This window comes from Malaclemys terrapin, chromosome 5, assembly GCF_027887155.1.
Source record: "Malaclemys terrapin pileata isolate rMalTer1 chromosome 5, rMalTer1.hap1, whole genome shotgun sequence".
NCBI classification, from domain to species: domain Eukaryota; kingdom Metazoa; phylum Chordata; order Testudines; family Emydidae; genus Malaclemys; species Malaclemys terrapin.
In genome coordinates, this window is record NC_071509.1 from 130,453,754 (window position 1) to 130,467,218 (window position 13,465).

At 45.9% G+C, this 13,465-nt stretch overlaps 1 protein-coding gene across 4 annotated transcripts in view; it reads right to left on the reverse strand.

The window, feature by feature from the left end:
* The window catches only part of SEPTIN11 (septin 11), an 81,769-nt gene that overhangs the window by 37,522 nt on the left and 30,782 nt on the right, over nt 1–13,465 (reverse strand). For all 4 annotated transcript variants that reach the window (XM_054029384.1, XM_054029385.1, XM_054029387.1 and 1 more), the window contains exons 2-3: nt 5,537–5,651; nt 521–716 (exon numbers count right to left, since the gene is read on the reverse strand). In XM_054029384.1, the coding sequence (XP_053885359.1) occupies nt 521–716; nt 5,537–5,651 (311 nt within the window). The remainder of the gene's footprint in view (nt 1–520; nt 717–5,536; nt 5,652–13,465) is intronic.

The window sequence follows — 13,465 nt, forward strand, 5'->3', positions numbered from 1 at the left end:
CTTACATTCTAAACAGACAAGACTGATGAAGGATGGGAGGAGATAGAGGCTTAGGGTGTGTCTACACAGCAACTAGACACCCAGGGCTGGTCTGTGCCAGCTGACTCGAGCTCACGGGGCTGTTTCATTGCTCCCAGAGCCCAGGCTCCAGCTGAGCACAGAAGTCTACAAAGCAATTAAACAGCCCCGCAGCCTGAGCCCGAATCGGCTGATGGGCTAGCTGCGGGTTTTTCTTTGTGTAGACATACCCATAGAGAGCTGAAGGGACTCACACAAGGTCACACAGCAGGTCAGGGAATAGAACTCCGGTCTCCTGAGTCCCAGTCCAGCATTCTATCTGCTGGACTACGCCGTTTCCTTAAATCAGTGTGCCACTAAACCCAACTACAGCACCAGGTTTGACGCTGCAGTCCTCAAGGGCATTGGATACTAAATACCATTCCTGTAGTAGTACGTTCAAGCCCTTCCGGCCTGAGGATGGATCAGTGCGAGCCCCCCTTCTTATGTAAAAGCAAGTTACCTGTCATCTTTATTAATCTGATCTCCAAATCCAACTGTGTCAACAATGGTCAACTTCAGACGGACGTTGCTCTCCTGGAGTTCATAGCTTCTTGCTTTCAACCTCACACCGGGCTCATTGTGGGTGGCTGGGTCACTTTCAAACTTTGTGTTAAACAGAGTGTCCATTAAGGTTGACTTGCCAATGCCAGTTTCACCTGAGCAGACAGAGAATGTGTTAGAGCTAGAGATCACTCCACTCCCCTACCATTCTGTCCAAAGCTCTCTTTAGAGCAGAGAGAGAGAGACAGAGACAGACAGGACAGACAGTTACTTCTGTAGCACCAAAAACACAGCGGATGGTTCTCAGACAGCGAGAGAAGCGCTTCAGACCTAGATGCCTTATAAGATGGCTGCCATCTTGGTCAGCCACCGGGGATTGAACTGGGGACTTTCAGAGCTAAAAGCATGGGCTGTGACAGCTTGAGCTTTTGCTGGGGTTGTAACAGACTCATTTCCCCTGCAGATTAGGCAGTGAGGAGGATCTGTAAGATACACTCATCATTGGAATACCTACATCTTCTGATCAAAGGAAGCTCGGCCCAAGCCAGTGCCCCAATCCACTATGCGATGGCCGCCAGTTTGGCAGACACCAGGTACCTCTAGACTAGAGCTACACGTATGAATTTCTACCACTTGAGCCAGGCTCTATGGCCAAGACCTGTAACCAACTCCCATTCTGTATGGATCGGGCCCAGAGGGGAGCACCACACACACACACTCACACTTACCACTGGGTTACGTTTACAGTTATAGACTATGTACAGACAAAGGATGGGATACCACAAATACTTAGGTAACCAGCCAACAGCATGGAGCACAATGATGTTTCATCATTTTTGGGAGGGGCAAAGGGTTAATATACTTTCCTGACAACAATTTTGTTAACACCCCTCTTTGGGGGGTGGAGAGGGTGAAGTAGGCTTTATAGGCCTCCTGGACTAGGTATACTTAGAGAAGAGATTGGAAGTGTGGTGGGCTGGGTAGGATGCTGAAATGTGCAGCATCGGTCAATGGACCAGGTGAGTTTTCTAGGTGGGGCAAAGCAAGGGTCGCCTTCCGCTGAAGGAGCAGGAATCAGCCATTGCTGGAAGCGGGTTATTAGACTTGTTAGACCCAAGATGTGAATATGGCAAATCCTACATTCCTAAGTACGCTTTTCCTTTGTGTTTTCTTCTGCCATTGCTGATTATTTTTACACTAGACTGATTGGCTATGTAATATCCTCTCTACTGACTCATGAAGAAGTTAATTCTTTCTCCAGACACTCCTCACACACTGTTTATATGACATGTGCATCCCATGGAGGGAGGTGTATATCGCTGGTCTAAGTCCTGTTGTGGCAATCAAATCAAAGCAGGCAAACCCCCGCATCCACGTAGATCCCCACGGAAATCAGTAATTATATGTTGTTTGAAGTCAATGTGGCTCTGCTTAAGTTCAGAGTCTGGATGTAGATCTAACTGCAGGATTGAGGCCTTCATGAGGAAGCCAACATATAGATATATAGAAAAGCAAATTATTTCTTAAAGGTAACTTAAAAGGCAAATGATTATAATATTAAAAATCGGGCTTGTGCAGTTTTAGATAATTTATGGTTAGGCCTGGCAGAATTCAATTTTTTTTTATTTATAATTTTGATGGATAAGATAGATGTTTATTTAAGCATCGTTTTCATTTTTCATCTATTTTAATTTTCACAGTTCCGCAAAGTTACGGGAGGGGGGCAGACAACAATTATTTAACGACAGCAGACGTTAAGATAAAAAAAAAAAAAAGTTTTTCAACCATTAAACACACAAATTGCCTACACTGCATGTCAAAATATACAAATTAAATAACCTTAAAATCAAACAAGTTCTGAAGCAGCATTTTTCTTACAATGGAAGGGTGTGTGTGTCTGTGTGTGTCTGTGTGTGTCACCAATCAAAATCTAATTCTTCCAAGCCTGATGTTCACAGAAGGACAAGAAGGTTAGGTTTTTTTGTTCATGAAACTGTTTTTCTACTTGCTTTTTAAACTTAAAGGGGACTAGAATAGCAAAACTTGGTCTTCTCTAGTTTTGCTGGAGGGCTTCAAAGCCTGCTCATTCTGAACACTAACGCACTGGTAAAGAATCAACACTCCCTTCCGTTAAAGAATTCCTTTAACCAAAATGTTAGTCATGGAAGTTAACGGTAAGTAGGTATTAACAAAACTAAACTAAAAACAAACCACGGAAACCAGGAATTTAAAAAAAAAAAAAAAGACTCTGACTACCAATCTCTTCTCTCAAATGCTCAACTTTCACTCTTGTGACCTCATCATTGCACTGGTTATCACAGAGCATTCCAGGGCAGACTAGACCTGAATTTCTAATGTAAAAATACAAGCAGGAAAGGGAAAAAAATTGTTAAAACCAAGACCATTCATTTTTAATATATTAAAGAAGCAAAAAGGGAATGTGTGGGCCCAATTTGTTTTCAGGTCACCACTAAGATACCTTGATGGAAGGCAATACAGAGGAATGGTGTCTTCACAAAAACAACAGTGGTAATGTGAGACCTCCTTGTAAGAGACACCAGCAGCAAAGAGTAACACGTCTGTGATGGCTGTTTCCATTTAATAACCAAAGATGATCAGCCTATTTTTAAGTTAAGGACCTGTTTATTTGTCATGGTCCACTCCTTTCACATTTAGTGATACAGTGTCCCCTTTAAATAAAAAAAGATCCTGGTCTCTATTTGGCATGGACTATGGAAAGAAAGATTGGGTTCCATGAGAACAGGGTGTGTTGAACCAACACTCAAAGTGTGTCACAGGGGGTACGTCCAGACTACAATCACGGACTGACTGCAGCTACGGCCGACATACCTGAACCAGATTTCATCTGGCTAGCTTGGGTACTGGAGCAGTGACGCCACAACAGTGTGGGCTAACCCCACGCGCAATTACCCAGTGACCCAGACGGGTTTGTACAGCCTGCACTGAAGCATGCCATAGCTTCCCAGCACTGGGAGCCGAGCGAGCTAGATTAAAGATAGCTTGGGGTTTGCTGGCTCCGGTGGCAATCGCACCCAGCCATTGCAGGCTAGACATACAGAGGGTCTCTGCCCATTCAGCGCTAGCACCGGACAGCCCGCATTCCAGGAGCCTGCCCAACACTAATACTTGAGAGCCCACTCTCAAAGCAGCTGATCCTCGCCTCCTCGCTATGCTCTAAGGACGGGTCCCAACTTGCAGAGCTGCTCCTGGTAGGAATCACACCACCCTGCTGAACCCAGACTTGTACACCTTGGGTTTCATTCCAGCCCTCAGAAGGCTGTTTTGGGCATGCTCAGCTTTCTAGCGGAACCATTTGCTCCTAGCCATAATCCTTCCACCAAGGGAGCCTACGATCTCTATACCTATTCATTATTATTCCAATGAGGAAACAATACCACAACTCCTGCTTTTCTTGCATTGACTCACAGGCCATATGAGTAAATCTTGGTGCTTGCAAAGATATACAGGCGGGGAATGAAACACTGGTTTCGGGCTTAAAACTTGCAATATTTAAACGAGGACCCATGTCCAAAAGCCCACTCCTGGCTTGAGGGATCAATGATCATTTTACGGGGCCAGTAACCATCGAGACTAGACATGCTGGGACTTACAGATTTTCAAGGCGGTCCTATCCTGGAAAGTTGCAAGATATACAGGGAGCCTTAAAATCATGTCATTCTCATAGCCATCTGGCTTTCCCTTTTGCTTCTCTTCCCGCCTGGTTTTAGCTGCCAGTCTCTCAAACCGTTAAGTCTGGAAAGCAATACTTCCTCCAAACCAAGAGCAGCTTGGAATCCTCAAAGCAATAAGGCTTTTAAGAATATGTATCTATATCATAGCCACAAACCAACTCAATGTGGTCCCCCTGAGGAATGCACAGTGCATGGAATTACTATTATTAAACAGTTCTATTGTAAATCACTAGAGCGGTGTTTGATGGCGAGCTGCTAAAGCAAACATAGCCATCATTGCATACTGTCTCTATGGCTCAAGACATGCTACATTTAGAAGCGTTACGTCACCATGCAGGAGCCAATTGTGTGCTTTCCCTCAAAGAGATGCCAATTTTTTTTTCTCCTTCCTTTGGACAATAGCAGCAACGTGTGTGTGAAATTTCTATTTGGAGCTTAACAAAAGTTGACCGGCACATTTTGAAAAAGAAAAAAGTGGAGCAAATTGCTACGTTAATGAAGACAAATTGAGTCATGCTAGGCTAGGAATGTTTACCGCACAAGGGAAAAAAAGCAACCAATTTATGCCATTTTGATCATCCAAATGCTTGCTAATCGGGAAGCTCCCTGCTGAATTTTAAACAGCTTCATGCTGCTAAGGGACTCATGCAATGGTCGGTTGCTCGGGTCATATTTCTCCATGGTCATTCTCCTGTCTAGCTCCTGAACCCCTATTGCTGCGAGTGCAGTCTAGTCTAGCTAGCCAGATGTGGATTCAGATAGCTGAAACTGCACTGTGGACAATATTCTAAACAGGACATGAAAACCCCAGTCAAAGCATTTTAAAAAAAATAAACCTAAAGTCCTTAATCAGAAAAGAGAAAACATTTTGCTTCAACATATGAGCAATGGAAATAGATAGTTTATGGAACGTTCTGCCAAGCTAAGTGTTTTGTTTGCGCACAGAAGTGCATTCAATGTTTGAGCAACTTTAGATGATATTTTGAAGACAACCAAGATGTTAAAACTATTTTGACACATGGTTGATTAAAATCAAGGCTTTCCACTTAGTGATTAAAATCAATCCTCCTGGGTTCCCTTTTAAAATGCTCACCCTATGGGTTTATGTCTTATCCACATTACTGAATGGAAGGGTTTTTTGTTTTTATTTACTCTCTCACACTCAGACACCCCCCCGCCCCCTTTGTTTAAATTAATAATTTTCTTGTCACATAATGCCTTGATGTGAAAAACCATTTGCTCAGCAGAGCAGCATCACTTACCAACACAAAGAATGTTGAAGCAGAACCCTTGAGAGGTTGATTTGTTGACCAGCTGATCTGGAAGACTGTCAAAGCCCACATGACCGGAGAGGGACAAGTTTCGAAGCTCATCATTCTGAAAATCCCAAACGGAAATATTTGTAACCAAGATGCAGAGCACCAACGTACGCAGGTGAAAGTTATAGGAATACCAGCCACTCTCAAAGGAGAGGAGAATAATCTCTCATTGGGACCCCTATTAGTCAAGGTGGTTGAGGGCAGGAGTGAAGGGAGAGAGTGGATTCTCAATTTCCTTCCCAATCCTCAGATGTCTTCCTTGTATGTGATCTACCCAACCCTACTGTGGGGTTAGCTATCTACAATGCCCCCAAACCAAGTAGGCAGTTCTGTGCCAGTGACTGGCAGATCAGCAAGCATTAGCAAATTGCAGAAGATGAAACTGAAGTCCTGTGCCCCAAGTTTCTAACATTCCTGTAGCCATAGGAGAAAAAAGTTAGGAGGTGACATACACAGTCAGACAACTAGGTACTGCAGGATTTAACTCAGAGTAGTACATCACCGGCCACCGACAGTACCAGGAGGCATGAGCCAGAGTGACATCTTTCTCCCACTATGAGAAAGGGATCAAGTGACCTTCTCCGTTGGATCATATGAACTAGAACCATAAACTCCCTGAACATTAAATCTCACCAAATGAGGGTCAATCCATCCTCATCATCATATCCCACACCCGAACATAGCCACTCTATGAACTTCATACCCTCATATGCCTGTACTTTGACGCATCAACCTTTTACCCCCAATTGGGGATATTGCAGATTATTTATTCCTTATGCCACCTGATCTTAAACCAAAACTTTGCACCCTCGATAATCTGTACATTATTCCCTGATAACCAGAAACTTCTATGCTCAAACTCTGTTCATTTTTTTTTAACGTTTTAATAAAATTTTTAAATATGTTGTGACCACACACAACCAAGCTGCAATCTTAGCTGTGATCAGATGAGCCCCCATTACAATGCACCTGGCGAGACAGATTCTCTGCCTTGCTTTGTTACCACTGGGCAGCTCCGGTGATGCAGAGGCGATGGAAGCTGGTTACCTCTTCCCTGTTGAGGATTTCCCGTCTCGTTCAGAACCACTATAGGCAGCTTCTCCACCACTGCCCCTGCAACCCTTCAATGGGGGGGTGTTGGGCTAAGAAGGGGTTGTGGCTGGATCGTGCTGAAGTCTGGCTACCCCGAACTGGCCCCTTGGGATTTTGACTTCAATGTCATTAGTCCTGATTTAAATAAGTGGAGAACCCAGCTGGCTATTCCGTTGCATTTGTCATGGAAAAAGGAACTTCCCAGAATTCTACTAATCTGCACAGCAACGTAGCAGAAATGGGACACTTTGTGCTTCAGCGCGGACTGTTGTTTTACGACAGCAGCAGGACATCGTTCGCATTGTTCAGATAATGCCGCTAAAGCCAGCTAAATCCCTGCTGGCTTCGGATACGTCGTTCTGACAAGGCCGATGCGCACGTTACTCTCTGGATGGTTGGTTTACACACAACATCGGCGTAAGGTGAGAAAGCAGGGCCGTCATCCCTCGGCTTTTTCACATGACGCACAACTTCCCGTACAGAGCACATCTCATGTTCCATAGCCCTGAAGGAAAAGTACAGTCACCCAAATCAGACGTATTCAAGTCTTCATTCAGGGTCACTTTAAGCACCTGGGAAGGTTTAACCAGTAGTTCACGCCCCATCCATTTGCCTCTGCTGGCTTGGTCGGGTACCCTGAACTGAAAGACACCAACAGATATTTTCATGGGGTTTCTTGTACCAGCAGAGACCTGGCAGGATGAAGAGTTGGAGCAAGTCGAATGTTATATTTAGGGTTTTCCACAACAGCTGTGCAGTAACTTACATTTTAGTCTAGAAAAAGCAGCCACACACACTAGTTAGCTCTTCTGCCAAATCACATCGACACAAATGCCTTGAAAACAGATTACAGAACCCCGTGAAACAGAAAAAGGTGTCATTCCCTGCAGCTCCTGTTGGGTGCCCCCGACTTCGGACCTTTAAATGTTTTCCAATGCCAGGCATTTGCATAGGAGCTACTCAATGTGTGTTATAGGATTGCAACTGAATTATAATCCTGTACAGCCAGGGCCTGATCCAAAGCCCTCTGAACTCAATGGGAGTCTTTCCCTTGACTCCAACTGGATTTGGATCCAGTCCTTAGAGAAACTGTGTTTAATCTAGTTCTTAGGGATCATCCTTGTTTGCTGCTCTGTGTTCTATTCTCCCATTTGCCAGTGATTTGCAGTGCAACAAGGGGCAAGTCACTGACCTTTCCTATGCCCATTTCCCACCCAGAAACAAACAGCCCTATTGCTCAGGGGCTGAAAGACCAGGGCCTCGTCTACACTTCCAAGGGTTTGCTGGCTTTAAGCCACCTTCCCCCTCCCCACCCCCAACTCAAATACCAGAATGCAGGTATCTGTCAATCACACTTCACTCTAGTACCTCAGCTGCAAAGAATCATTAAATGCCTTTTCTCCTCACCACACCCCTGTCCTCTGAACATCTCCCATTAGGGGGTGCACTCCAGGGGTAACTACTGGCAGGAATGTCCCTATCAGGGAAAGAGCAGGGAACACCAGAGTCAGGGCACAGACACAGGAGATCCTGGCCTCATGGAGATCCCAAGATCTGGAGGGGTCCTCGAGTGCTAGATCTGGATACTGACCCCCCTGCCTTCTTCCATGAGGTGCCAAGGCGCACTGCCAACCTGAAAGAAGAATCCCTAAGACATTCAACTAACTGAAGCTCACAGGAATCTCCTGCTGATACTTATGCAGGTATAATTCAAACGAGGGGGACTGGGGCCCTGAGAGTTTACCTGAAGATGAATGGGGTGAATAACATGCTGTGGATGCTAGACATTTTTAAAATGTCCATTGAATTAAGTATTGAATGAAGCAGTGGAAGCTAAGACCTGACCCATCAAGAAAGGTGGGTGTTAAGTACTCCTCAAGAATAGGCCCTTAGCTCTTTCAGCGGAGTATTTTAGGAAAATGACTGTTTGTTTGCAAATGAGTTATTCAGCAGACCCAAGAGATAAGAGTCTCATAACAGAGTCACGCTGCACAACTGGTTTATTCTATTGCAAATTGTGTGGGTGTGCTGGAAATGGCAATTATCTACAAAAAAAGCCACCAGAGTTGGACACCACAGTCATCCAAACATTTGTCATAACTCATGCTGCGTATTAGCCCGAGGGAAGCCCAAGGTGGAGCCAGCCTGGAACACACTGGAACCTTCAGGTCGCGCTGCGGGGCTGGGCCAAGATCCCAGAGCCATCGTCTCCCTGCCACAGCAAGGAGAGGACAAAGCCAATCAGCAGCCGCTCTTTGCTGCTGGTGCTCTCCGCAGCTCCAGCCAATTCTACTCACTAGCATGCAGGGCCGGTGCAACCATTTAGGCAAACTAGGCAGCCGCCTAGGGCGCCTAGTGGTTGAGGGCGCCTAAAAGCCCGCTCAGGCCAGGAGATGGCGTGGAGGTGAGCTGGGGCGCGGGGAGGGCCGCCCGCAGTAACGGGGGCGGGGGACGCACAGGGGAACTGCTCCCCGCCCCAGATCATCTCCATTCTGCCTCCTCCACTGAGCACACAGCCCCTGCTCTAATTCTCCTCCAATCGGCGCCACAAGCCTGGGAGGGGAGGAGAATTAGAGTGGCACCCGTGTGCTCAGCAGAGGAGGCGGCGCCGAGGTGAGTTGGGGGGGGGGTGTCTCCCCAGGTGGGGTTAGCTGCCGCGGGGCTGTGTGTGGCGGGCTCCCCTTGTGGGGGGTGGCGGGCTCCCCTTGTGGGGGGCTGGGTTAGCTGGGTGTGGAGGGGGGCGCAAGGTGGCAGTTCGCCTAGGGCACGAAACTTCCTTGCACCAGCCCTGCTAGCATGGGAATCCTACTTTAAAAACATCTGTCTTTCTGTGCGTTAGACAGAACCAGATGCCAATGGGGCCACGGGTGCTACAGAGTGTGAACACCCCCGGACAAACAGGCTCACACCGCATGGAAACGCGACCGATTCTGCTGTGCACCAGGAAGCCTACAGGGGGCTGGTCTGCGCTAGGAGACATTAGCCGCCATTTGTATTTGGGGAAAGCCGATGGCGACAGCAATTAGTCTTGCGGGGCGGAGAAAAGAGAAAGGGAGGAGTACATATTGGCACGATGTCTAATGCTGACGCCTATGCATTAAGCTTAAACAAAGAAGCTGGATCTATTTTCCTCTCTACATTGAGCCAGCTTGTTCCTGTGTGCTTTAACTGGGACAGGACAGAGGTGAAGGGGGAAGGCGCATGGACCCGAGAGCAGGGTGAGGGTACAGTCTGGGCCAATGCCATTCATGATCGTGCTCCCAGTGAAGGAGCTTGGGAGGGTGGAATGGAGAGGGGAAGAGTCTTGAAATGGTTTTGTGGTCCTTTTTCAGGCACTTCAGCCAGATCCTCAGCTAGGTAAATCGGCACAATGGAGCTACAACTTACACCATCTTAGGATCTGGCTCTGAATGTTGAACCCCAGGGTGGTCCATTGTGTTTGCATATAGCTCCCCTTATCAGTATCCAGAAGTCCCAATTACTGACCCTTAGGAATCCCAGGAACACAGGCAGGCAGTTTTGGATTATTAGTCCAGACCGGTATCAGCAGAGAAGGGAAGGATTACTACAGCGTGAAGACAAAAACTCCACCCTAAAGCCAGGCCAGGGAAGAGCCGCTTCCTGCAGAATGATCCAGACCAGCAGCATGAGATCTGCCATGGGGCCAAAAACCACTTCTGGAATTACCCTCCCCACTTTTGCTGCTCTTTAGAAACCAAACCAAGCTGCATTAACTGGAGCGAATACATGAAACTACACAACTGTGCTTTAGTCGCTGGCCCTCACCTCCACTCTGGAGAAGGGGGTGGGGTGGACAAAAACTGCTGAAAAACTCCTCTAGCGCAAAATAGTTTGTGGCCTCAGATTTTATCAGCCTGGAAAGAAAGCCGCTGCAGTGGAGCAGTAAGTGTGACTATTTCAGCACATAATTATAAGACCAGGAGGATGATTCAGCCATTCGGGAGGGGGGGGGGGGGGGACAAATATTTTAAACACAAAGATGCCAACTCAGATGGCCTCACTTATCTTGTAATTAGCCGCCGTGATGTATGTCGCATTGGAGTCAGTGGACTAGATTCTGCTCTCAGGTACACTTACATAAAACCTGTTCAATGGACATAGGAAAGACTCCTGCCTTCGGGAGGGAAACCTACTGGGATAGGTTTTTTCCAACTAAAAAGAAATCCTGGCATTCTGATCCCCGTTATCCTGGTGTAAACATGGGTTTTCTCTGTTGAAGTTCATGGAGTCAGTCAAATTTAATGCTGGTGCAACTCAGATCAAAATCTGGATCATTCTTTTTTCTTAGGTAAAGAGAGTCTTTCAAAGGGCGAAAAGACATCACTGAACCACTGCAGTGCAGGGGTTTGTTCCTAAATGGAAAGGCCCCTCTCTCCTGGTGCAGGATTCTCCCCTACATCATATGCACCAATACTTCATCCAAGCCAAGCCACTCAAGGAATGTGTCTTCCCATTATATCCATGAGGTGATTTAGAGATCTCAGCACAAGGAAAAACTTCTTGAGTTTCAGCCTAAATCTTCCCTTTCATCATCACCGCCACGGCAAATCCCAAAGCGACCTGGCCTCCTTGCAAATCATGCACCACCCAGATCCATCCCTGGCAAGATGCTGAAGGTGGTCTGGCTGCACATTCAGTTTTTTCCTTGCTCAGCATCATTCCTAGTATTACTTCCCCACCCCGAGTCAAACCACCACCTCTAACATCACTAATGCTGATGACTCGGAGGAGTATGACAACCTGGAATTAAGGGATGGTCCTATTAATACACAGCCATTTGCCAAAGTTGTTATTATTCTTATGGCATGAGGTTAAGGGAATGACATCTACCTGGCTCCTTCCCCGAGTGTATCATTAGGCCTGTTAGGCCAAATCCTCAGCTGATGTAAATCAGTGGAGCTCCTCTCATTTCAATAATTACACCAGCTTACAAAAGCTGAAGTTCTCACCTCTAACATCTAGAAAATCTCGTGTTGCAGGCTTTTCAAGACATCTGAAGAGCAGGTAAAGGGGAATTTTCATTTTTAGACTAGTCCTTCCTGTAGGTGTGGGACAGAGTCACTGCTTAATCATTCTGTTGTTCGCCATCTTGGGTTGTTTTTGTGTAAGCTTCCCCCCACCCCCCCAATATGGGGTGTACATTTGTATGATGCGATTTGTAGGCCATTACAATTATTTTGTCTGATCCATTAACAGCTGTAGAGCAGAGTGAGAGAGACAGAATATTGAGACAAAATTCAAAATGCTTAATATTATTGGAAAGGTGGAATGTGATGTAGCTACAATGGATGAACAGCTAGAAACTTTGATGAGCAATGATCTTCCTGGCTTCAATACTGTAACTTTCAGTGTTTCTTTTGGCAGGGTGAAGGAGGACAAAGTGTGGCTGAGACGCACAAACCTTCAGAGGCTGTAAGACCTTCCATCTAACCAGGGCAGAAAGCCTGGCTCCATTCTATATAGCACTTAAACCAAAAACAAAAACAGAACAAAAAGTTGAGTTTGTGATGACCAGGAGAACAGCATGGTGACTTGCCTGGTGGGTGCAAAGGTTGAGGACCTCTTGAGACTTATGTGCAGTGTTGGAGAGAAGCCGGTGGTCGTGGTACAAGTAGGTAACAGTGACATAGGGCAAGGAAGGAGAGAGGTCCTGGAGGCCAAATGTAGGCTGCTAAGTCCAGGACCTCCATGGTAGCATTCTTTGAAATGCTGCCAGTTACACACACAGGGCCAGAAAGACAGGCAGAACTGCAGGGTATCAATGAGTGATGACTGCATGGAAACTATTTAAAAAACACCATAGTAGAGGCTCAGATTAAATGTATAGCCCAAATTGTAAAAAAACAAAACAAAAAAAAAAGTGAGAAAAAAATTGCCATGACTAACCAGCAGAGCAAAAGAGGTGGTCAGAGGCAAAAAGGCATCCTTTAAAAATTGGAAGACAATAGAAAGGAGCATAAACTCTGTCAGTCAAGTATAATTAGGCAGGTCAAAAAGAATTTGAAGGGCAACTAGCCAAAGATGAAAAAAAAATGTTTGCTGTTAATGTTTGTAAGTACATCAGAAGCAGGAAGCCTGCCAAACAATCGGGGTGTGGGGCAGCACTGGATGATGATCGAGGTACTAAAGGAGAACTCAGAGAAGATCAGGCTATTGCAGAGAAGCACAAAGAATTCTTTGCATCGGTCTTCACTGCAGAGGATGTGAGGGGGATTCCCACACCTGAGCCATTATTTTTAGATGACAAATCTGAGGAATTGTCCCAGATTGAGGTGTCAATAGAGGAGGTTTGGGAATAAATTGATAAATTTCACAGTAATAAGTCACCAGGACCAGATGGTATTCACCCAAGAGTTCTGAAGGAACTCAAATATGAGATTGCAGAACTAACTGTAATATCAGCCTCTGTACCAGATGACTGGAGGGTAGCTAATATAATACCTATTTTTAAAAGAGGCTCCAGAGGCGATCCTGACAATTACAGCCAGTAAGCATAACTTCAGTACCAGGCAGATTGGTTGAAACTATAGTAAAGAACAGAATTATCAGATGCACTGATGATCACAATACGTTAGGGAAAAGTCAACACAACTTTTGTAAAGGGAAATCACGCCTCACCAATCTATTACATTGTGCAGGAGGTTAGACTAGATGATCATAATGGTCCCTTCTGACCTTAAAGTCTACGAGTCTATTAGAATTCTTTGAGGGAATGAACAAGGATGTGGACCAGGGTGATCCAGCTGACCTAGTGTAATA